This window comes from Nelumbo nucifera, chromosome 3, assembly GCF_055504915.1.
Source record: "Nelumbo nucifera cultivar China Antique chromosome 3, China Antique-T2T, whole genome shotgun sequence".
NCBI classification, from domain to species: Eukaryota; Viridiplantae; Streptophyta; class Magnoliopsida; order Proteales; family Nelumbonaceae; genus Nelumbo; species Nelumbo nucifera.
In genome coordinates this window covers 91,739,947-91,766,252 of record NC_142651.1, presented here as the reverse complement: position 1 = coordinate 91,766,252, position 26,306 = coordinate 91,739,947, and the positions used below count along the sequence as shown (strand labels likewise).

Here is a 26,306-nt window from a genome sequence, read left to right as displayed (position 1 = left end):
TCCCCAAGATGATCCGTCTATTCTAGAGAATGGGGTAATTCATACTGAAAACAGCATTGAATCTGAGGGCTCACAGAGCTTTTTTATGGCCTCAAGCCGATGATGCTCTATATCATATCCTATTTAATTTTGAGACTAAACAAAGATGAACTAGTTTCCATTTTCAACAAACAGAAAGGAATTTTATTGCCAAAACTTGATTTGTAAGATGGGAATGGGGAAAATGAATATCCTTCTTTACCTATGTTTGGTTTGTAGGATGTCATGAAATGGGAAAAAAATTTGGGACTACAATTATCAATTATTGGAAAGTGGAATCACACCTTTTTGGTGTAAGAAAAAGTGGGAAGGAGAGAGATACTTGTTTCACATGGAAAAAAAAAAACCTTTCTTCTTTAGGTTAAAATGCAAGAAAAAAAAAAAGAAAAACTAAAAAGAAAATTATATTTGACCCATAACCTATTAATTGGATCAAAGTGTTTTTCAACCAATTAGGTCATATGGGTCAACCTGCAATGTCATAATCAAGTTAACATCTTGGATCCAGTTATATTTGGGAACAAAGTTTCAGTTGATCATCAGTAATTCTCCTTATTAACTGGAGTAGGGATACCAAATGGGTTGGAATAAATGGTAAACCCACATCTCTATTGAGTAATCAGCTTTAGTGAGTTTGGGTCAAACAGGGCCGGCCTGCAGTTGGGTTGTGGCTGGAGTAGACGGTAGACCCATTGGCCATTGTAAACCCAAGCTCTGTCGGCATCATCAAGTCATAGCTTTCTTTCTTTGTCATATTGTCATTATGATGCTGTTTGGTCTATACACTTTGGTGTCGTGTGAACCTCCCTTTTCTTGGAAAAATACTTTGAAATGATGTTTATGCTTAAATGAAACCTAGCTAAAAGGTCAAAAACTCAAAATTGGTTAGGTTGTTGCTTTACAGATTCAAGTCAGGTTCAAGTTTTCTATCTGGTTAAGGGTGCAAATTGGGAACCTAATTTTAATATTTTACATTGGGCCTAAGTTTACAGTCCAAGCCCATTCAAATTTTGATAAAACCCCAAGTCCTCAAGTTTAGAGGTGTCAATTGGACCGATTTGGTCCAATCCAATCCAATGTGAGTCTACTTATAAATGGATTGAACTCAATCCAGTCCAAATTCAATACAAATCAAATCCAATCCAATCCATTAAAATGTAAATTGATTGGATTGGATCCAATCCAAACCGAATGAAATATCAAAAATTATATAAAAGCACTTTTGTAAAAGTACTTTGATAAAAATATTTTCATAAAAGTTCTTTTACAAAAGAACTTTACTGGAAGTACTTCAGAAAAGTGCTTTTGTAAAAGCACTTTGTGAAAAGTACTTCCATAGACTTTTATAAAAGTACTTTTACAGTTCTTTTGTAAAAGTACTTTTATAAAATTACTTTCGTAAAAGTGCTTTTGTAAAATACTTTTATAAAAGTACTTTCGTATAAGTGTTTTTATAAAAGTGCTTTCAGAAAAGTACTTTTATAAATTTTTTTTTGTAAAAGTTCTTCCATAAAAGTGATTTTTCTAAAAGTGCTTTTACAAAAGTGCTTTCATAAAAGTACTTCCGTAAAAGTTTTTTTTTGTAAAAGTGATTTTATAAAAGTGCTTTCATGCAAAAGTGCTTTTATAAAAGTACTTTTATAAAACTGCTTCTGTAAAAGTACTTTCATAAAAGTATTTTTGTAAAAATGCTTTTGTAAAAGTATTTTTATAAAAGTGCTTTCGTAAAAATACTTTTCAGAAAATTACTTTTGCAAAAGTGCTTTTGTAAAAATATTTTCGTAAAAGTACTTTTATAAAAGTGATTTTATGCTGTTTTCAATTTTGATTGATTTCAAATTGGACAAGGATTTGGCCTAATGATCGGATTATTGGAAATTTGGTTTAGGTCTAATTCAAACAAATAAGAATATGGACCAATATATTTTGGATTGCCCCAATCCAATAATTATAATGGACCATCCAGATCTGATTTGATAAGATTTGGATCAGATTGGATCCAAACCAAAACCTATCAATTGACACCCCTAACCCCAACCTAAGCCCGCCAAAGTTGCACCCTGGCTTGGGTTGAGGAAGGTCCGGATACCTAACCTGAACTTAGTTTCTGTCCCTTCTTTAGATTGTGTTTATTTGTTATGCAAAAACCGGTGGAAATATGCACTCTAGTTAAATTTTGTATTCATTTGTTTGAGATACAAGTTTCTCCCTTGAAAAAGAATGTAAACGTGCATTGAAATTCATGTTTGCAATCAAAATATATAAATACAAACTTTGCACCATCCCATGATTGATGTAAATAATGCTGCATTTGGTAAGAATGCAAAAAACATTTGTATTGATGTAAATGCAAACTTACTTTGGTCAAGAAGTGGGAATGCAAGCTCCGTGTGCTGTTTATGGATTAATAAATGTTGTATCAGTTGTGATGGGTACAAACACGAATTTCAAAACTGCAATCTAACTAGCTTTTTTTACATTAATCAACTTTGAGTGCAAAAATTTGCTTCATTATTTCTTTTTGAAAACAAAATCTGTTCCTATTATGAATGCAAAAATGTTAGTAAAGAAAACAAATTTACTTTCATTTTCAGTAAAAATGGCAAATTTTTACCAAAAATAATCTTTTAGGGGTTGTGCAAATGCATTTGACTATTTTCAGTTAAAAAGAAAGAAAAAGAACTCTATAAAGATGCATTCTCAGTGACAAATTACAACATATATCTAACCTTTAGAAATATTAATTAAAATTTAACAATGTCAGATATTCCGTCATATATTTGTCATAGAGAAGGGTTGCATACAGGATACAACCTTGAGAAATATTTATCATAGTTTGCATTTGAACAGATTCATAATTAATTAAAAAGTGATGAAAGTAGTAAACCCATTTCCTCTAAATATCTCAAGAAAACAGTAAGTTTAGTCGGGCTAACACCTGTAGCTTTTAGCTGATCTATGGCTCATCCATTCTTTAGGTGAGAGTCAGTGCAGTTGAGGGGATGTAATCCTTACGTTGATATAACTTTTCTTATATCTGAGTTTCAGTGGATTCACCACTTAATCTATGCTATTATTAAAAGTATGAATGAGGTCTAGTTTCTGGATTTTTTGACTAAACTACTCTTACTCTTTGAACTTGGTCTTCTTATATTTATGAGGACAAAAAACATAATTTGAACTGATACTTTTATTAAATTCAATATATTTCTCATCATTAAGTCTTATATTTAAGGTATTAAATCACATTTCCTTTCATTAAATCTTATACTTAAGGCACATTAAATAAAAGAGTTTTGTGCTCTTTTCTTAATTAACACACCCCTATTTATAAATTTAATCCCTCTTTAACAATGTAGGTAAAAAATGCAATTTAAAGTACTAATGCACTCCACTGAATTAAATTTCTTGTCATTAAGGTATTAACTCTCATTCTCTTTCCTTAGATACTTTATTTAAAGTAGTTTTGTTTCTCACCAATACATTCTACATAGGGACAGGTGGTGTATTTTAATTGGGTTAGTAGAGAGGAGAGTAGATTAAAGCTAGTAGGAGATCCGAACTCGTTACGAAGTGGTTCTCATAATTAAACTCGATCCAACCCGGATACAATCATGACATGGTGCATAAGACCTATCTACTTGGCAGACAATGCTGTCATTATATATATGCTCAAGAGAATCGTCTACCACTGTTTCTTGAAATCCAACGTTCTCGATTGAATCTAGTTCGCTCTCCTTTGAGGTTGCAACGAGAATGTTGCTCTTGAGTTCTTTCTTCTCCTTAATTGTTCACAGTGCAATTGCATCAGCATGCCTCATTTGGAATCTTTCGAGCGAAGCTAGTAGAGGGCTTCATATTCGAGGGAAGAAAACAAATGATTAGAAACAAATTTGATGATTTAATTCCTCCAACTTCATCATGAAATTAATAGACTTTTTGGTATCAGATTCGACCATTTGGATCGTGTCATTAATCTCTTCTCCTAGTTAGCAACATTGATCAACCGGAAAATGCCATGTAAAGAACAAAGATGGCAACGACGGTGGCAGTGAAATTTTTTCAACAATCGAGTTTTATTCTAAAAATTTGAGAAACAATGAAGGGAAAATTCAACATTTTATGTTTTTTTTTTTTCTGTTATGATTTAATAATGGCGACAATTGTCAGAAAGAGTAGGAGTACTTTAAGGCAATACTGAAACAATAGGGGTATAGTTAGTCAATTTTCTAAACCTTAGGGGTAGTTTAATAAATTTGCCCTTTCTAATAATGTAAAGCATATGTTCAAAAACCAACATAAAAAATAATTAAATAACCACCCTTTTGTTTAAGTGGCAAGTGAATAGTTCAACCATCGGCATCAATGTGTCAACCAATGTTCTCACACTTAAATATAAATATTACAAAAATTATAATAAAAATTTGTGAAAACGTTTAGGCACATCTCTAATATTATCTCTTTATCGTATCAAACAACATTAAGCATGCTAAATAAAAGTATTTTTATTTGATGGAAATGAAATACAAGATTTAAGATTAACCCAAAAACGAAACCATTTTCATATTCAAGTGGTGAGTCAACGATTTAACCTTTTAGGTCAAAATGGATCAACCCATGATGTCATAAATAAATAATAAAAATTTAAAAAAATATAGAGAAATAAAAATTATTAAAAACATAGAAATTAAAAAAAAAAACATTTGGGTGCATCTTTAATCTTATGTATTCATCATATTAAAGAAAAATAAGTGTGATAGATAAGAGTTATTTTTATCAATGATAGAAATAGAACTAAAAACTAAACTAACTTAAAAAGAAAATTGTTTTTGCATCTAACTAATGGTCAATGGTCCACAGAGAGGCAAGTTAGGAGGGCTTAACTCAAGCTTGAATTGACCTATCTTGTAATTTTAGACAAGCTAGCTTTGATTTTCGGTGTTCAACTTAAGCTTAGGCCTAAGTTCAAAAATTTGGATTTTTTTATTTTTTGGGTTGGGCCAAATCCTACCCCTTAAGTAGATAAAGTCAAGCCTGATTATATACATATATAGTAACATAATTGCACACATCCATGTATATACAATTATATACATACATTTTATGTTAAATTTTGTCATAAGGCTAACTGGTAGACCTAAGTCCAAGACTAACCTGAGTGCATCAAATTTCAATGCAGGTTAGAGGTTGGGCCCAAGTTGAATAGGCTAAGCTTTGACTTTGATTTAAAGCCTTAGGTCCAATGCATAGGGTTGGACCTAGGTTAAGCTTAAATTCAGACCAACCTACTTCACTTGCATCATAATGGTCCAATCATTTGGGTAAATGAGTTAACTGATGATGTCATAATTAAATAATAAAAACTTAAATATAGATAAAAATACATAAAATTTATAGAAATTTTTGAGATATCTAAGATATTATAAACTCATTATATCCAACAAAAATTAAGTGTGATAAACAAGAATTATATCTAGAATTAATTATGTAAATGGAATAAAAATTTAATGCTACCCAAAAATGAGATTATTTTTTCTTTTCTCAAGTCAAATAGGGCAGAACATGGTGTCATAATTATATAATAAAAACTCAAAAAATAGATAGAAATAAAAATATAGAAAACACAAAAAATTGTTTATAAAATTTGTGCACAACTCTAATATCATATATTTATCATATTAAAATAAATAAATGTAATAAATAAAAAATATTTATATCAACAATGAAAATGAAATATAAAATCTAAACACACCAACACACCATGCTTATATTACTTATCCTTTTAATATTGAAATTATTAATATTATTTGAAATAGTTTGCACGTGCATATATATATTGCTAGTGATCAATATGAAAAGCAAGGAAAGTGGCAAACCTTGGGCTGTTGTAATTAAATGCTTTGTTGAATTTTTGGCTCTATGGCTCATCCAAGACATAGTAGAAGCCTACCCACCATTAAGTTTTGATGATCTGAAACTCTAACACTATAACTTTTTCAAGCCCCAAAAGTTGTCTTTACAGTATGTTTGGTTTGAAGGAAAAAGTAGGGAAAGAAAAGGAAAGGTAGGTATAAAGATTTCCCTACCTTTCCTTTCCTTTCCCTACTTTTTCCTTCAAACCAAACACAGCCTTAATGGTGAGCCATCTTCAATGTGCCCACCCTTATGCAGTCTAGCATGAGTTGCTAATGACTTGTCCATCTGGGTCTTAGCAGTTGTGTTGAAATGATGAGATATGATTGATGACCCATATCTTTCTGAAATTAGAGTATATATACTAGAGTTTAAGTTTTCCTTACTACAGAGGCAAAACCAGACGACCATGCACAATAGCCAATAGTATTAGTGTAGAAGATTAATTATTATAGACTTCTCCCTCGGAGCTAATTAACTCTCTATAGCCATCATCTCCATCTTTAGAGCCGAGCCAAGTGTTGGATATCAACTGGGTAAGCATCAGAGGAAGACTGAGCTCTGTAAGACCTCCCACCGACAATCACATTTGCAGCTTCAGTTGGATGGAAGGCATCCCAGAACAGATACTGGTTCCTATTTTGGCATGGAGTTTGAAGAGGAAGACATGTAATTTGACCATTGTTCTGGCCCATCCCACAGCATCCAGTGTTTGTGACAGTAAACCCTGAAGAAATTGAAACACATAAAACCATTATCCACTGAATCACTGTCAAAATCCCATTTATGCATCTTTGTGGAGGAAAATAGGCTAACCCCCACCTATTTTCTTGCCAATGCTGGATGAATCAGATGATTATGACCATCACCAATCAATTACATGGGGCTTATCTAAATCTAATGGTCCTGATCATTGCTCCATGTTCATATTTATAGGGGCAATGCTCATAAATAGTCGATCGATCTCCATGTGGATTTGCCTTAACCAAACCATATATATGCATGGAACAAGAGAAAGATTAAGAATTTTTGTGCATGAGATTCTGTACCATAGGCTGAAGGATTCTTCAACATATCTTCAAAAATCCCATTGGCATTTATGTAGGTGAATTTCGTGCCAACTAGATTGTTGTTGAAATCGTTGACGAGAGCCTTAAGCTTGTTGTTGAACATCTGGTTTGCGACGTTAATTCTATCGACACAAGTCACTCCATTTGGGCTATTTTTAGCCAATTCATTTGGGGTGCAACCAATCTGACCTACTCCAAACAAGGATACCTTCCTTGCTCCATAGTTATACAAAGTCTGATCCAAAAACAGCAAAGAAAATTGTGTTAGTGTTACTTATGAGATATTTAATTAGCCCTCTCAATTCAAAGGACTACTAGTATAAAAAGAATAAGAGTTCATTTAGGCCAAAAACAAACACCCTACTCACCTTTAATTGCCCTGTGTACTCCTGAATAAGGGCATCTGCGTACTGTTCTGGGGTGTATTCCTGGCTTGTTGTATAATACAAAGGCATGAAGTAGTTATTCAGGTAGTCATTACTACCCATTCCTACTGTAAAGATACATTTGCTTAAATGGTCTTTTGCAGAAGCTTCATCTCCAAGTATTTCAACGATTTGAGAGAACACAGATTGATAATTTCTTACTTGTCTATTCATGCTGATCCGATCACCCTATGAAATAGAGAAAAAAACTATTGTTTAATTACTGCTTAGTGACCTAATTTTGAAATTAAAAGATTAAAGAGAAAAGAACCATTACAAAATGCCTCCCAGTTTCATCTCTTATCCCGGCAGCGGCTGACGCGAAATTTACACCTTTGAGGAGATCCTGGCCTCCTGTAGTTGCATATGGTGGAATATAATCATCAAAACCCAAGAGTTGAGCTGCAGTCATGAGTGTGATTATAAGCAAACTGTTTCATATGTTTCATTGTTTTGATAATGATCAGGTAGTGAGCCCATCAAATTTATGCAAATATTACTTGTTCCCTTGCTTAATTCATACCTAACAAATCATCCAAATAGACCAACTCCATGGAAACCTCTTTGGACTCCATTAGAGAAAATTGACCGAGCATTGGTCAATCAAGTCATTTAGAGTAAACCTGTTCATCTTTGGCACTTGATTTGTCCATAAGTGGGACTAGTCTGATTTAAGATAGGTTATACCAGTCCATAAGTGGGACTAGTCTTCATAGGATGGTTAAATCCAAGGATCTTTTATGTGTAACTGCCAAGTTGATTGAGTCAGGGGCTGATTTCCATCAGTTCCCTACTGTGTTTTTGCAAGAAAAACATAAGAGGATATCAGGTACACACACCCACATCGATCCAAACAAGTTGGAAACTGGTTTTGTTGAAACTGTGTCATTGAATCGACTTCACATATACAGTGCCATTTTCAGTTGGAGGCCAATTTTGGGACTAATATTGGGCATGAATTACTACTCTGGGAATTGCACACTGTGGTCTTCGTATAAGGTATAATCAGTTTTAATTTGGGTTTCAAATCTGATCCGATTTAATGCAAGATCAATCCCAAAATTTCAAATTTCAAAATCAATGGGAAATCATTTGTTGGGTTGGGTTAGAAAATTTTAAAATTCAGCCAACCACTAAACCTAGTTCGCCCATGTAAAGAACCATCCTATTTATTAATGGGGACAATTAGATATGACTCAATTATATTTGAGATATAATAATAACAATTTAACACTTTATTTTTGATAATATAACTTTAATAAAATTAATTAATTAAATATTCTAGTCAAATTATCTTATATACAATCTATAAAAGTTATCCTTTTGGACATAAAATATAACATTCGAAACAATAATAAATGATTCCCACTCGATTATTAAATGAGAGAAAATCACATAAGCATAACTAGCATTATCAATTCAATCGGTTATGCTCTGTTGATAGACCCAGCCCATTGATAGCCATACTTAGAACCTAGCCTGACTCATTGAATAAGCTCACCATTGTTTGATTTAGCTTTATCTAACCCAAGATGAAGTTCTTGGGTTATGTCTAGATTATTCGAATAGGCTCACCATTTGTATCTTACTGCTATTTTTTTATTCTTTTAAAATTTTATGGTTTGTAATTATATTTTGTATAATTTTTATGTACAAATATTTTTTACCAAAATATTTTTTGGTTTGTAATAAAGGCTAAGGATAAATTTGGAATTTAAAGAAAATTAATGCATTACATCAATATTTTCTATTTCAAATGCTAATGGAAGGAAACTATCTACTCCTTTTTTTAAAACAATATAGGAGGTTTTTGTTAAGGTCAAAACATATATATATAGAAGGTTCATAAAATTGTTAGAAAATCTAAGGAGGTTTCTTAATTTTTCCTATTTTTAAATAGAATTTGAGTTGATTTTAAATTAATTAAACTATACTTACAATTAATAAATTTATTAATTTTTTTATTAATCCTTTTAAATTTTAATTAATCATATTATTTTTAATGGAATTTAAGTTTGTTTCTAAAAGTTAATTATAAAACCAATAATTGTAATGGATGTTAGTTTTTATAAAACTAATAAATAATTAAACTATATTTAAGTTAGTTTTTAATTATCTTATTACATTTTAGTAGTTTATTTGTTTTCTATTATATTAATATAAATATTTTTTAATAAAATAATAATTAATAACTATTTTTATCTTCTTTAAGTAACTTGATAAATTATTTTTACTATGGTTGATTTATTTTTATTATTTCAAATGAAATATAAATATATTATAAATTTTATGATGTTTTGCCCAATGTTTTCAACCTATTGTTGACTTAGATAGCTAAACCATTCGAACCATCACTTGAACATATTTCTAATTCTAAGTTTCACAAAACCTACTATTTTGTCAAAAACCATTGATTTGGTCAAAACTCATTCAACCTATGTGGTTAAACCATTGACCCTTCTTGATCTAGTTATTAGATGATGGGTTACAATATACAATGTATTGAAAACTTCTAGAGGGCATAACTTTGTGCTCACTTATCTGATTGGGGTGATCTTTTTTTTATTTTGGGTAACTTTTCATGATCTTTATAACCCCACTATATAAAAAAACCCATTTTATGGTCTTAAATATTAATTTCAGGATCTTTCATTTATAAAAAAAATGAAAAACTAAAATAAAAAAGTACAAATTAAACCTAAAATAATATATACAGACACACTAAATGTAATTATATTATATCATATTATACATATACAGGTGGATGATGTGTCATGGTTTAATTTGTCCAACCCAGATTGTTGAATTGTTGACCAATGACCTAGAGGCAAAAACTATTAAGCCTCCAAGTTGATTTTTAAAACATTAGTTTAATTTTTTGAGTTAATTAAATAATATTTATTCAAAAATATAAATTACTTAATTAATTAACTTAAAAATTAATTATCTTTTAAATTGAAATAGATTATGTAGCCTAATAATATATCATTGAATATCTCCATTTCAATATAATTATTTTTTATTGATAATATATAATTTAATATAAATATATCTGATGAAGGGAAATTTGGCCCGGCCTCGCGATCGCTCGACACGTGGCAAAGGCAAGCAGCTCGGGACAGTAGAGCACCCAAAGCAAACATCGGAAGCAAGTCCAAACTCACTACCGAGCCCAAACTCCAGACCGCTGTACTTAGTCCGAGCTCTTTACTAGGAGCCCGAGCTCCCTGATTAAGAGCGAGCTCCCTATCAAAGGTCCGAGCTCCCCAAGTCCGAGCTCGGTACTAGGAGCCCGAGCTCCCTAAATCCGAGCTACCTATCAAAGGTCCGAGCTCCCCAAGTCCAAGCTCGGTACTAGGAGCCCGAGCTCCCTACTAGGAGCCCAAGCTCCCTGATTAAGAGCGAGCTCCCTATCAAAGGTCCGAGCTCCCCAAGTCCGAGCTCGGTACTAGGAGTCCGAGCTCCCTAAATCCGAGCTCCCTACTAGGAGCCCGAGCTCCCTGATTAAGTGCGAGCTCCCTGTCAAAGGTCCGAGCTCCCCAAGTCCGAGCTCGGCACTAGGAGCCCGAGCTCCCTAAAACCCGAGCTCCCTACTAGGAGCCTGAGCTCCCTGTCAAGAGCGAGCTCCCTATTGAGAACCCGAGCTCCCTGCAAGGAGCACGAACTATACTGGGCCCCAAGCCTCACAAAGCTGGCCCCAGCAGACCCGTGACAGCTCGGAACACTCCAAACCGAACTCAAGGCACCTCGCTCGCCACTCCAACACTTCACTTCCAAAGCACCAGGCCAGCCAAACATACCCGACACCAAGGACGTCTTTATCCAAGGGCGACGTACTTGACTGATTTGGGATCTGACGCCTGACAGCCGCATTTCAAACGGCATCCTGCCACCGCCACCTACAACCGTCATCACTAGCCGCAGAGACGGCTCCGACAAAAGGAACAGTGGCGGTTCTGTCCGACCAGAGGAAATGACACCCGAACTGGCAGGAGTTCAGAAGTAATAATGCCCGACCTGACGGAGGCCTGGAAGTGAGTGCGCGAGGTGGTTATAAAAGGCTTCTACCCCCCAGGGACGAGGTATGTTAACTCTCACGCTATCTGGTTATTCTTGCCTCTAAAGGATTCTAACTTGAGCTTCGGAGCCCTTACGTCGGGTTCTCCCCGGAGCTTCTCTTCTCCCATTTCAAGTTCCTGTTACTCACTCCAGAGGCAAGATCGTCAACAGCTAAGACCGGCCAGATCGTGCATCATCAATTGGCGCCGTCTGTGGGAACACGCTTCAAAAAGCCTCCCTCCAAAACTTTCATACCCTTTCCTTCTTCTCTGAAAAACTCATTACTTATGGCCTCATCCAGCAACGCCGAACGCGGCACAGAGACAAACACCACCGGGGAACAGCTCCATTTTCCCGTGGTGTGTGTGGGGTAGTTCACCATCCCCCTCACAGTGGATGGAATCCCCAACCTGACTACGCCACAAACAGTGGCACCTATAAGCCTGCCCTCCGCAAACATCTCCTTCCCTCTTCCCATCGAGACTACCTTCTCTGAACCGACCACCGTCCCCCTGGCAGCTAGCCAAAATCGGTTGGACGACTTAATGCAATGCATGCGGGCAATGCAAGCCCAGATGCAGCAGTTCCAGCAACACCAGCTTCACCAACACCAAGTGTTGCACAACCTCTCCCAATACCACTATCAGCAGCAGTTTCCCCAACTGACACCGAACCAACCACCGCTTCCACCTCGCCACCCAGCCCCGAAGCCAGTAAAGGCCTCTCCGCAGGATGGGCGCCTTCACCAAGGAAAGGCCTCCAGGCCCCAGAATCCCCCAAACAGCCAGGCCTCGTCCCCAGGCTGGAGAGAAAGAAAAGTCATCCCCGCCTCGCGGCTCGTAGGCGGATCAGGAACCTCGCCCGCGAGGTCAACACCTCGGGTCTCAAAACCGGAGTCCCCACTGGTGGGAAACCGATTCGGCGCACTGACAGCGGCGGACTACCAGAACTCCGAGCCCATCGAGCTCGGCAACACGGAGGCCAGCAGCGCCAGCACAAGGCCCACTCAGCAGCGGAGACGCCGTCGAAGTCGACGAACCGCCACCCGCGTCTTATCCGAGCTCAGAGGCAAAGGCGAGGCGAGCTCGGACGAGGTAGGAATCGCCCCGATCCTCTCAGTTCCTTCCCCCCTCGCCTCAGAACTCCTGGCAGTCCCCTTGCCTAAAGATTTCAAGCTCCCGCCCCTAGACAAGTACGACGGATCCTTCGACCCCAACGACCACGTGGACGCTTTCTAGTCCCAAATGCACCTCGCCAGGGCCAGTGAATCATGCATGTGCGTGGCCTTCACCACCACCCTCAAGGGGGTAGCCCGCACTTGGTACAGGAACCTGGCCCCCGGATCGATAAAGTGTTGGGCACAGTTCGTGCAGGTCTTCACTGCACACTTTGTTACCAGCAAACGGTGCCCCAGAGCAGAGGAGAGCATCTTCGGAGTAGTCCAAAGGGAAGGAGAACCCATACGGGGCTACATCAAACGATTCAACGAGGCATGCTTACAGATACCTCGGTTGGTCCCCGCGGTACAGCTCGCCGCAGCGAAAAGAGGAGTGACGCACAAGGAATTCAAGTGGCACATGGTAGCTAATCAGCCCGCGACCGTGGCCGAGTTCCTCAAGCTCGCGGACAAGTTCATGAGGACGGAGGAGGAAATCAACCAAAGAACCGAGGGCGGAAACGAGAAAAGAAAGAGGGACGGCGAGCCCTCTAGCTCGGCCGACCGAAAAAACCCAGCCCGGGACCCGAAACCGAACCAGTCACTCCGAGCTCCCCTCCCAGCTCGGATGGATTACACGCCACTGAACACGAGGCAGACCGAGATCCTAATGACGATCAAGGACGCCCCCTTCGTGAAATGGCCACCTCGCCTAAAGGGAAATCCGAACGAAAGGAACAAGAATTTGTATTGTAGTTTCCACAGGGACCACGGTCACAGTACCGAGCTATGTAATAACCTCCAAGACGAGATAGAGGGGCTCATCCGTCGCGGATACTTAAGAAACTTTGTACAGCACAACAATAACAGCAATAAAGCGGATCAACCGGGCGAACACTTAAAAGACGCCCCGGAGACTAGCAGCAGGCCAGCCGAACCAATGCAGCGACAGCCCCCGGCAGAAAGGCCAGTTCGGGGAACCATCCATGTAATTGTGGGAGGTTCAGTAGTGGCGGGGTGCACATCAGCAGCAGCTCGGACCTCAGTCCGCGAAGCGATCCTCGAGGAGCGGAACCCCCCGAAGAGGCCGAAGACCGAAGAGCCGATCTTTTTCACAGAAGACGACGCGCGGGGAGTTCGCTACCCTCACGACGACGCACTCGTCATTAAACTCCGGATCAGCGACTTCGAAGTTAGGCGCGTACTCGTAGATTCGGGCAGCTCGGCGGACATCCTATTCAAGTCGGCATTTGATCAGCTACAGCTGCCAAGGAGCGAACTAAAACCTGCGAGCACTCCCCTGGTGGGCTTCAGCGGGGAGGAAGTCAGGCCCCTTGGGAAGATAACGGTGTTCGTGGAAGTCGGCACATGGCCTTGTGTGGTCAGACTCAGCCACGATTTTCTGTTGGTCGCGACCCCCTCCCCATACAACGCCATAATAGGACGGCCAATCACGCATATCCAGCGGGCGGTGGTCTCTACCTATTATTTGGCAATGAAGTTCCCTACGGACTTCAGTGTGGGGGTAGTGTGGGGCGACTAGCTCGAGTCCCGCAAGTGCTACGTCGCCACCCTAAAGGGCAAGTCCAAGCAAGCCGGCGACCTTGACCTGGAGCGGCCTACGGAGCAAGGCGAAGAACGGGCCTCGCTGACAGAAGAGACAGTCGCGATCCCGACCTCACCTACGGACCCATCCCGCGCACTCCAGATAGGTGCTTCTGTCAAGGAACCCCTACGGGCCGAACTGGTAAGTTTTTTACTCCAAAATTTAGATATTTTTGCATGATCCGCGGCCAAAATGCCCGGTATTGACCCTAGTCTTATAACTCACAAACTTAACACTGACCCTTTAGTCAAACCCGTTAGACAGAAGAAACGGAACTTAGCCCCGAAGCGCTGGAAAGCGGTCGACGAGGAAGTCGAAAAGCTCCTCGCGGCAGACTTCATAAGGGAAGTCCATTACCCGAGCTGGGTGGCCAACCCTGTGCTGGTGAAAAAGGCGAACGGCAAGTGGCGCATGTGCGTCGACTACACCGACCTGAATCGAGCTTGCCCGAAAGATTGCTTCCCCCTTCCTAGGATCGACCGTCTAGTGGACGCGACCTCGGGACACGAATTGCTAAGTTTCCTGGATGCCTACTCAGGCTACAACCAAGTCCGGATGGACCAGTCCGACGAGGAAAAAACCAGCTTCGTAACCGAATTCGGTATATACTGTTACAAGGTCATGCCCTTCGGGTTAAAAAACGCCGGGGCGACCTTCCAAAGACTTGTAAATAAGCTGTTTCAGCCCCTGATCGGCACAAAGATAGAGTGCTATGTAGACGACATGGTCGTCAAAACACGGTTTTCACAAGAATTAATACAAGACTTAGATTCTGTCTTCCAAATCCTGCGTCGGTATAACATGAAATTAAACCCCAACAAATGCGTCTTCGGCGTCACCTCGGGCAAGTTCCTGGGCTACGTTGTCAATCGACGTGGCATCGAGGCCAACCCAGACAAAATACAAGCCATCCTAGATATGAGACCACCTCGGAAAATAAAAGAAGTCCAAAGGCTGAACAGCCGCATAGCCGCCCTAAGCCGCTTCATGTCCAAATCGGCAGACCGCTGCCTACCCTTCTTCAAAGCGATCAAAGGCCAAGGGTTCGAGTGGACCCAAGACTGTCAGCTCGCGTTTGACGAGCTAAAAGGCTACCTCGCCAAAGTACCAACCTTAGCTCGGCCCGAGGAAGGCGAAGTCTTGGAGCTGTACCTCTCGGCCAGCGACGAGGTAGTCAGTTCGGTACTAGTAAAGGAGGCAGACCGGGTCCAACGACCCATATATTATGTTAGCAAAATCTTGTAGGGAGCAGAGACAAGGTACCCGCAGATAGAAAAGCTAGCATATGCTCTGGTGATAGCAGCACGGAAACTCCGCCCGTACTTCCAGGCCCACACCATCATCGTCCTGACCAGCAAACCTCTGAGGCAAGTCTTACTCAAACCCGAGATTTCCGGCCGGCTGACGAAGTGGTCCATCGAGCTCAGCGAGTACGATCTCCAGTATAAGCCAAGAACTGCCATCAAGGCCCAAGCCTTGGCAGATTTTATCGCAGAATGCACGATTAGCCTCGAAGCCCCTGAGCCGGTAGAGCCCGAGATCCCCAGTTCGGGCGAACTCGGAGCTCCCGAGCCAAACGAGTCTGAACCCCGCGAAGTAGCAGCCAGTATGGCATCCCTCCTGGCTAGACCAAGCGCGAACTGGGAGGAGGAGCCCTGGATCCTTCACGTAGATGGCTCCTCGAACCAACAAGGCAGCGGGGCTGGAATAGTGCTACGCGGCCCGGGCGGAACAAAACTGGAATACGCACTACGCTTTGAGTTCGCGGCGTCCAACAACGAGGCAGAATACGAGGCATTGATAGCCGGACTAAACCTAGCGTGCAAGGTCGGAGCAAAGCACGTGGTTATCTGCAGTGATTCCCAGCTCGTGGTCAACCAAGTTACAGGCGAGTACGAAGCACGCGAACTCACTATGATTGTGTACTTGGCAAAAGTAAAGGAAGCTCTGCTCAACTTCCAATCACACTTCATCAAGCAAATCCCGAGGTCAGAGAACGCTGAGGCCAACGCCCTGTCCCGACTGGCAAGCACGAGCCACAACGCCAGGAGAACCGTGTACGTAGAGGACTTACCTCGGCCCAGCATTCTCGGTGGGGCAGAAGAGGTCGCTCCCGTCACCGAAGCAGAGCCGAGCTGGATCGACCCACTCGCGAGCTTCCTGTTAGACGGAACACTCCCCGCGGACCGCAACACAGCCAAGAGGGTGCAGCGCCAGGCAGTCAAATACGTCATGATAGACGAACGGTTGTACCGACGATCCTACACGCTCCCCTATCTACGATGCTTGCGCTCAGCCGAAGCCGAGCTGGTACTCCGCGACATCCACGAAGGCTTGTGTGGCGGACACCTGGGGGGCAGAGCCCTCGCCCAAAAGGCACTTCGACAAGGATACTACTGGCCAACGATGAAGGCAGAGGCAATCGAGCTCATCAGAAAATGCGGCAAGTGTCAGAAGCACGCCAGCATCCACCATCAGCCCGCTGCTGACCTCAAATACCTCACCAGTCCATGGCCCTTCGCCCAATGGGGCATCGACCTCCTGGGGCCATTCCCACCAGCGACAAGCGGGAGGAAATTCCTAGTGGTGGCAGTAGATTATTTCACAAAGTGGATAGAAGCCGAACCCCTGGCAATAGTTACAGCCTGAAACATACAAAACTTCTTTTGGAAGAACATCGTATGTCACTTCGGGCTACCTCGGGTACTGATCTCCGACAATGGCAAACAGTTCGAAGACATCAAGTTCCAAGAATGGTGCCAAAGTATGGGAATTAGTCAGAACTTCACATCGGTCGCACACCCGCAGGCAAATGGCCAAACAGAAGTAATGAACAGAGCCATCCTCCGCGGACTAAAAACGCGATTGGACCGGGCCAAAGGTTTGTGGGCAGACGAACTACCAAGTGTTTTATGGGCACACCGAACCACGGAAAAGACCGCCACGGGTGAGACCCCCTTTAACCTCACCTATGGCACCGAAGCAGTGATCCCGGCGGAAATCGAAGTGCCTACGTTACGATTGGAAGCGTACGACGAACGGACAAACGGGAGCGAGTTGCGCACCAACCTTGACCTACTGGACGAAGTGAGAGACCTCGCGCACATCCGAACTGCGGCTTACCAACAAAAGGTAGCTCGGTACTACAACGCGCGAGTAAAAAAGAGGAACTTCCACGTCGGCGACCTGGTTCTCTGTAAGGTCATGGTGCCCGAAACCGGCGTAGGGAAACTGGGACCGAACTGGGAAGGACCCTACAGAGTAACGAAAACACTCGGTGGGGGAGCGTACGAGCTTGGAACCCTAGAAGGGAAACAAGTACCCCGAGCATGGAACGTTGTCAACTTGAGAAGGTACTATCTATAGGCCACCAAAGCAAGTACGCCGAAGTCATTTCATTAAACAAACTAACGGACCGAAATGGTCAGTTCGGCAAAAAATATAAGCTCGAAGACACCAGTACACAAACAAAAAGACGTTTCATTTCAAAACAAATGTGTACATTTCATTTCATTACATTTTACAAGCCCGGAGCTACTTCATCGTTATCAGAAGCCTCTCCGACAACGCCCGAAGGACCTGCCTCCCCCTCGGAGTCCGGTTCGGCATCCGCGGCATTAGCCATCTCCGGAGTGATGCGCGAAGTGGATATGGCACTGGTATCGAGGTCGGGGTACGTATTCCGGATCATCCACCGACTCAGCTTGAAACCCCTCCTGTAGGAGTCTACCATTAGGTCATCGAAATCCGGCGAAGCAATGTAATCGCTAACAGCCTTCTTCTTTGCGTCTTCGATGCCCTGAGAGAAGATCTGAGTCCTCTCCCTGATATCCTCCTGAAGATATTCGACCCGGTGTTCCAAGTCCAGCTTCATTTCCGCCATGCGGTGCACCACCACCCCCATGGCCTCGGCATCCCTCTGAGACCTCGCCTGCCTAGACCGCGCACGGTGAGCAGCAGCATCAGCAGTGCGAGCATTCTCCTCAGTAGTCCGGGCATTCTCCTCGGCAGCCCGAGCAGCCTCCTCGGCAGCTCGCGCCTGCCGCGAGCATTTCTCCACCTGGTTCGCTAAGGCGTGAATAAAGGAGTTCACCTATCAAAGGAAAAGGAGATCAGAGAAACGAATGAAAAAATAGAAGTTATGCTCGGAGGCAGGCCACTTACCACCATGGCATGAGTAACGGCACAGCAGGCCACTTGGTGCAGAGGGAGCTCGGTCCACGCCGCGACTTCCTCAGGAAACGTCACCTCCCTACTCCGTTGAAGAGCATGCACGGGCGACAGCACGCTCCTGAAGTCCATCGGGGCCTCCGAGCCCGACGGCCCAGCTCGCATATGAGCGGACTCGGAATAAGCGGGAGCCCCCGTGTGTGTGGTTTTAGCATAAGGAGCCCCCGTCGGCCCCTGCATGGGAGGAACCATCTCGGGCTCCTCTGCCGGACAGTCCGGCACCTCGGGCTCCGCAGCCCGGGATGGCTCGGCGCGAGCTCACTTGGCCACCCGCTTTCTCCTCTTCATCCCCTCGAATAAGTGCGCACCTCGTGACCCTCGTGAATCCATTGTACCTGCGAAAAGGAGTTCGAAATCAGTAAGACGTAAGCGAAGAACAAGACAAAATCACTAGGGAAAGAACCTACCCGAACTTAGGCCCGCAGCAATAAGCTTGGCCTCCGTCAGATACCATTGGCAATCCAGCCCAAGCCGCACCCATTGCCGAAGGCCCTCCGCCCATTGCCGAAGGCCCTCCGCGGCCACCCCCCAGCCGGTTTGAAACGGCCACCCCATCGCACTTCGCACCCCGAAATAGTCACGCTTCCACGCCGGGACCTTATTGGGGAGTCCGTGTAAGAGCTTGAAGCCCGGGCGAGGGGACAGGTAGTATGCCCGCCTACGCCCAGGGAGGGGACCCACTTGCTTTTTCAACATCAAGATAGAAGAAAAAATCTCCAGATCCAGAGGGAAGTTCTCGTCGCAAAATAAAGAGATCGTTCCCACTAAGTTCCTAATAGAGTTCGGGTGAAGCTGGCCAACCGTCACACCGAAGTGATTTAGGACCTCGACAACAAGAGGGTGGAAGGGCAGTCGCAGCCCCGCGGCAAGCTGTTCCCGGAAAATCACCATCTCATCGGGGCCATGTTCCCAAGGAAAGCTCCCCGTTGGGATAAAATAACCATACTCACTGGGCAAATTATAGTAGTCTACGAGGGTTTGAAGTTCGTCAAGCGTCATGGTCGAAGGGCCGAACTGATCTACAACCCAGCCACGACGGGAGGTGGATGCCGACCTACCCGAAGCACCTCGGGTGGTAGGCCCAACCCCTCCCTCAGGACCTACATCGGGCTCGCTCGAACTACCGTGGGACGCAAACTGGTTCATGGAACCCACATCAGACCCGCTTGAAAAGTCTGAACCATCCAAACCAGACATCGCGAAACGGAACGGGACTCCAAAAAAATACTCACCCGGGAAGAAGACAAGCAAGACCTGAGACGCGAGCTGAAAAGCTTGGACGCGAGCTGAAAAGCCTGGACGCAAGCAGAAAAGCCTGGACGCGAGCTGAAACTTAAGGCGCGAGCTCAAGATATACGACACTAGCAAGGACAGGCCCCCCCTGCGCACTATTTATATCCACAGCGTACGGAAAGCGACAGCCCAGATCAAAGCCAATCCAACGGCCCACAACCGCGCTAAGGCGCACGTCTTCCAAAAACCAATCGGCACACGTCTTTTAGAGACTGACGGAACGTCGCGCACGTCTTGTCAGAGGACAGGTGTCGGCACGCGTCTTCCCGAAACTGACAGAGCAACGGCGCACGTCCCCTCGCAGTAAAAGCGTCTGTAGCGTAACTCTCGAATAACTGACATCACGACTTCCGAACGCGTGCCCTTTTTTGAAAATCAATTTGGAGCGAGCGCGCTCAGTACGGACCAAAACCCTCCCACTACCTTGCAAACTCCCTGCGCCAAGATGGAACCGTTGTCACAGGGAGTGGGGGGCAATTGATGAAGGGAAATTTGGCCCGGCCTCGCGATCACCCGACATGTGGCAAAGGCAAGCAGCTCGAGACAGTAGAGCACCCAAAGCAAACATCGGAAGCAAGTCGAAGCTCACTACCGGGCCCGAACTCCAGACCGCTGTACTTAGTCCGAGCTCTTTACTAGGAGCCCGATCTCCCTGATTAAGAGCGAGCTCCCTATCAAAGGTCCGAGCTCCCCAAGTCCGAGCTCGGTACTAGGAGCCCGAGCTCCCTAAATCTGAGCTCCCTATCAAAGGTCCGAGCTCCCCAAGTCCGAGCTCGGTACTAGGAGCCCGAGCTCCCTAAATCCGAGCTCCCTACTAGGAGCCCGAGCTCCCTGATTAAGAGCGAGCTCCCTATCAAAGGTCCGAGCTCCCCAAGTCCGAGCTCGGTACTAGGAGCCCGAGCTCCCTAAATCCGAGCTCCCTACTAGGAGCCCGAGCTCCCTGATTAAGTGCGAGCTCCCTGTCAAAGGTCCGATCTCCCCAAGTCCGAGCTCGGCACTAGGAGCCCGAGCTCCCTAAAACCCAAGCTCCCTACTAGGAGCCTGAGCTCCCTGTCAAGAGCGAGCTCCCTATTGAGAACCCGAGCTCCCTGCAAGGAGCACGAACTATACTGGGCCCCAAGCCTCACAAAGCTGGCCCCAGCTGACCCGTGACAACTCGGAACACTCCAAACCGAACTCAAGGCACCTCGCTCGCCACTCCAACACTTCACTTCCAAAGCACCAGTTCAGCCAAACATACCCGACACCAAGGACGTCTTTATCCAAGGGCGACGTACTTGACTGATTTGGGATCTGACGCCTGACAGCCGCATTTCAAACGGCATCCTGTCACCGCCACCTGCAACCGTCGTCACTAGCCGCAGAGACGGCTCCGACAAAAGGAACAGTGGCGGTTCTGTCCGACCAGAGGAAATGACACCCGAACTGGCAGGAGTTCAGAAGTAATCATGCCCGACCTGACGGAGGCCTGGAAGTGAGTGCGCGAGGTGGTTATAAAAGGCTTCTACCCCCCAGGGACGAGGTATGCTAACTCTCGCGCTATCTGGTTATTCTTGCCTCTAAAGGATTCTAACTTGAGCTTTGGAGCCCTTACGCCGGGTTCTCCCCGGAGCTTCTCTTCTCCCATTTCAGGTTCCTGTTACTCACTCCAGAGGCAAGATCGTCAACAGCTAAGATCGGCCAGATCGTGCATCATCAATATCCAATGTATATAAAATTGTTGTTAAACTGAAATGAAGATAAATATAGATAAAGTTAGTGAATTTTAGGCAGTTCAATGGAGTAATGAAGAGGAGAGAGGGAATTAAATGGCATGAGTTATTGAAGGAGAGAGTTAATTGCATAATGAACGAGAAGTGAATTAAGGGAGTTAATGGTGAGTTAATGAAATGAGATAAAAGTATTAGAGATTATTGGCCACTATCTGTTTTGTTCAAATTTACAATGGGAAAAAGTTAAAAAAAAAAAAAAACAGAAAAAAAGTGCTTCTCAAAAACAACCAGAAAAGTAATAAATGATTTTAAAAAATAACCAAAAAGCAAGAAAACATCAACATGGCACATTCTATTTTAATATATAGTTATAGATCAATCCTTATGGGAGTTGGAAATGGCAGTCAGTCTTGGAGAATGAAGATAACGAAGTATGGGTCTACAGGGAATATTAAATGGGGCCAAGGCCCTAAATGTAGCTCGCAGGGTCTGCTCCTCCGAATTCAATGCTTCACATTCCACGTAGTAATTATCAAAGTTCAAGACCAAACACTAACAGCCCATCCATTATTTATCAGTGATGATCCAACTAGGTGTGCATCTTGGATTGGGTAAGCCCAAAACCCTATTCAACGGAATTCGCATCGGCACTCCATAGAGCATGTCCCATATAATAATACATCCAATCATGTATTGTGAAAATCTCCCAATGACAAATACGAGAGATATTTTCAATGCACAGTAAGATATGCATATGGAATGCACTCTATAGGGCGTCAATCTGAACTCGCTTCAACCAGCAGGTTGGGTTGAACAAAATTGAAGGTCAGATTAGGGTTGAAGAAAGTAAATCAAACTTAATTTTTGGGTGGGCTGGCAAGTGAGAGAACAGAGGTTTGAGTAAGAAGGTAGTTACTTTGTGAGAAAAATAAAAGGAAAAGAAGAAGATAAAATGTGCAAAAGATTAGTATGACGAGTTCACATCTGAACTTGGATTCCTTACTAACTTTAATCTGCTCTCCTCTCTACTAATCCAATTAAAATACACCACCTGTCACTACCCATGCTGCAAGAGATTTAACCTTCCAACAACCGATCAGACCTTAACCTCCGTTAAAATAAATTCTTATTTTTTAGTTCCCCACAAAACATTCCTTTCCCCTTTAGCTTCCAACTTCGTACCGTACTATCAAATAATTGTTGCTTTTATTTATTTGGTGATTTTGTGACTTTCTTCTTTCCTAGCATTGTGGCTTTATAGAATAAAATAGTCATTTTCCAATTAAGGAAAGATAGCTCGGTTAAATAGGAATTTATTATTGATTTTCATAAAATACTTTCAATTAACGTTTTGAAAAATGATCCGGAAATTAAACTGTTCTGACCACCGGTTTCTGGGTTGATGGTCCAATCGTCCGATTTGAATAAACGGCCCGTTCTAACAAACAAATTAAAAAGTAAAAAAAATAGTCAAAAACTATTGAACGGGTCAAGGATTCGACCGTCCGGATCAACGGGTTGTTGACTTTTTCAATGGTTTTTGACCAAAACCGGGTTTGGGGTAAAAGGGAACTGGTTGCCTGGACAGCTCTCGGGTCAAACAGTGCGACCGTCCAAGTCAACGATAGTTCGAAAACCTTGCTTTCAATCGAACTGAAAAGGCATATATTAGCACAAGAAGCAACATGTTCATCTCTTTTAAATTAAGAACATTGAACACCATCACTGTTATAGGTTTGAGGAGCCTCAAACTAGAACCTCGTAGGGCTTATTTTGAACATTGCACTTAGTATCATCCACAAAAATGAGTCATTCTAATCGTTTGTCATGTTATGTTATCAAATTTATCAATTTCTGGGTTGAGAAGTGGAAGTGGGGAGTAAATTCCTCAACTGGGCCAAATAGATTTATATATTGCGGAGAATTCAATTAGGGATCTGTAATAGTTTCTTGTAGAACATTACCAGAAACTTGTGAAGAATATCAGATGCAATCAACTGGAGTTCGTTTCTTCAATAGATAGTTTTTACCTTGAGAATCCAAAATTGGGGAAAAACGTAAAAGTTGATAACAGATCATGTTATGTTTAACGGCTAGAAGTAAGGTTTTTAAAACCAACCCGGAGAACGAACCAATCAGGGGTCTGGTTCCTGGGTCAAACGGTCGACCTGTTCTGACAAAAGAAAAATTAAAAAATGGTCAAAACCGTTGAACGGTTCGAATAGTTTAACTGCCCAGGTCAATGGTTTGTTGACTAAATCAACGCTTTTTGGCAAAAATCCGGTTTTGAGGAAAATCAGAACCGGTCACCTGACTGGTTCCCAGTTTTTCCGGTCTAGTTTGGTTTTGAAAACCGTGGCTAGGAGTTTTAAGATGCAGGATGCTAGTTAGCTTGGTTTGAAATTTGTCATTTTTGGAAACTCCTACTTAGCACACGAGAGAGAGGAAAGGAAAGGAGAGTACATATTATGCATAAAAAATAGATATTTTGTTTATAAAAAGTAGTATGCAACGGAGGTTAAGGTTTAGTGGGTTATTGGAAGGCTAAATCTCTTGTAACATGGGTAGGGACAGGTGGTGTATTTTAATTGGGTTAGTAGAGAGAAGAGTAGATAAAAGTTAGTAGAATATCCGAACACTTTACATCTCTACCCCACAACATCCTATAGCACATTCCCGCTGCGTATTGGGAATATCTCCCGATGATAATACGAGAACCGATGATGTCATCATCAGGAGATGTTCCTAATACACGACGGGGATGTGTTGTGGGACGTTATGGGGTGGGCCCTTGTAGGGTGGAGATGTGAACTCTTGTATGACATATATAGGTGTGATGACATTCAAAGCACCAAAACTTTGTCCCAATATATAGTTAATCTTAAGGCAAACTATGGTGCATCAAATGAACCGTTGTTGACACAACAGATTTAACTGTCACCCAACCATGATTCTAGATTTGTTCTCCTAAAATCCGCACTTTGATAAAAACCGTTGAACTGATAAAAAAACTGACCAACTCAGGCGATTGAACCGTTTACCCACGATCCAGAGGCAAAAAAATAATTCAACCTCTGGGTTGGTTTTTAAAATTGACCCCAACCCAACCCACAAAGTCATCAGATTGGATTGGGGTCAACAACTCGGCTGGATTATCCGGCCTAACCTAGTCCAACTTGCAGCCCTAGATCGCACTGCTTGATAATAGCTTGGTCTGGAAAGGAGAAAATTCTTTGGTAAAAACGGCTAGCTAGCTGATCCCTATGAAATGGGCTTGTAGGGTTACTAGATGAGTTAGGCCGACCGGATGGTGTCCCTCTTCTCCTACCCCACAAATGATCACACTCCACACACTTCTCCCAAACACCTAACAAACTTGCAACTTAAGAACCCTTGACGGTAGAATGGAGCAACCAAAACTTCTGTATGCACACAACATGATTATAATTGCACCTACATTTGGAAAACAACAGTTGAAAGAGCTAGACAGACAGACATAGTAAAGTGGAGAAAGAGAAGAAGATAGAAGAGAGAAGAGATGAGATGTGAGGAGCTCACCGATAACATCAGTAGTAGTTTTGCCATTGCGAAACCTTCCAGTTGGTCCGCCATCGAAGTCGATGCCGTAGGGCATGTAATCAGCTCTAGCCAACGACGAGAGCTGGTTGTTGTTTCCATCATCAACCAAGGAATCACCAAATATGAAGTAACATGGCACCTCTGCCTCTGCCTGCACCACCCTACCACCCCACAAGTTTACCCCACCTGCTGCCAACACCAACACCACCGTACACACCTTCCACATTTTCTTCTTCACCACCTCACACCCCATGAAGCAGCTTGCAGTAAATTAAGCTAGGAGGAAGAAGAAAAGATGAAGAGAAACGATAGTACAAAACAGAAAAGAAGAGAACAAAAGAGGCAAGAGAGGAAGAAATTAAAGGGTATATTTTTGTGCATGACAAACTAAAAGCTGAAGAGAGGAATATATAGGTAGTCTCATCAAGAGAGAGGGAGTTCTGGTAGTAATGAACAAGATTCGTTGATGCCACTGTTTTTTTCTTTTACAGTTGATGGAGTTGGTCGATGCACTAATTTCACGCCGACAAGATCTGTGCAGAATGAATCAATGTTTTAAAAAATGACTTGAAATTGGAACTGTTCTGGCCATTGGTTTTCAGGTCGACAGTTTGACCGTCCAGTTCAAATGGATGGTCCATTCTCACAAAAAAATTAAAATAAAAAACATTCAAAAACTGTTAAACGAGTCAAATGAATCATTGATCGATTCAATAGTTTTTGTTCAAGAACCGGATTTGGGGTAAAATAAAACCGATTGTTTGAATGGTTCCCGAGCAAAATGGTCTGACCGTTTAGGTCAACAGCAGTTGGAAAACCATGGAATGAGTAATGGTGACTGCAGGCTGTATATATTTTTCAAGTCTTTTGTGTAAGTCACAGTGGAATTGCATATTCCAGTAATTAGCGAATTATGTGTTTAATTAAAGGGTTCATTTCGTTGTTAATTAAGGTGTAGATCGAACATTTACTTGCATATATAGAACACCATGAGAGTTAAGAGAAACTAATTAAGTCTGAGGTGTTCAAATAATTAAAAGAAGACAGTAACCCATATAAAGTATTCTTTCTAAACACAAAAGCGATATAATCATGAGTTTAAAAGAATAAAATTTGTTTCTTCTTTTTATAAAGATGCCACTCTCATTGACAAATTACAACATATATCTAACTTTGAAAAATATTAATTTTCAACAATGTCAGATATTTCGTCATATATTTTAT

The 26,306-nt window shown here is 42.5% G+C and overlaps 1 protein-coding gene across 1 annotated transcript; it reads right to left on the bottom strand.

Moving 5' to 3' along the window:
* Nucleotides 1-6,291: 6,291 nt before the first annotated feature.
* On the bottom strand, nt 6,292-25,438 carry LOC104608986 (GDSL esterase/lipase At1g29670-like). The gene is made up of 5 exons (XM_088901770.1): nt 25,062-25,438; nt 7,725-7,801; nt 7,391-7,636; nt 7,002-7,257; nt 6,292-6,679 (listed from the first exon to the last, which is right to left on the bottom strand). The coding sequence occupies exons 1-5, from the start codon at nt 25,333-25,335 to the stop codon at nt 6,456-6,458; spliced, it is 1,077 nt and encodes a 358-aa protein (XP_088757896.1). The 5' UTR covers nt 25,336-25,438; the 3' UTR covers nt 6,292-6,455.
* Between the last annotated feature and the right edge of the window lie 868 nt (nt 25,439-26,306).

Excerpts from the sequence above, each read along its gene's own strand:
- LOC104608986 (XM_088901770.1), bottom strand. The coding sequence starts at position 25,335 with ATGGGGTGTGAGGTGGTGAAGAAGAAAATGTGGAAGGTGTGTACGGTG. Across the intron at positions 7,802-25,061 it reads AACTACTACTGATGTTATCG|GAGGCCAGGATCTCCTCAAA; the intron begins GTGAGCTCCTCA and ends ATGCAACTACAG. Across the intron at positions 7,637-7,724 it reads ATGAAACTGGGAGGCATTTT|GGTGATCGGATCAGCATGAA; the intron begins GTAATGGTTCTT and ends TCTATTTCATAG.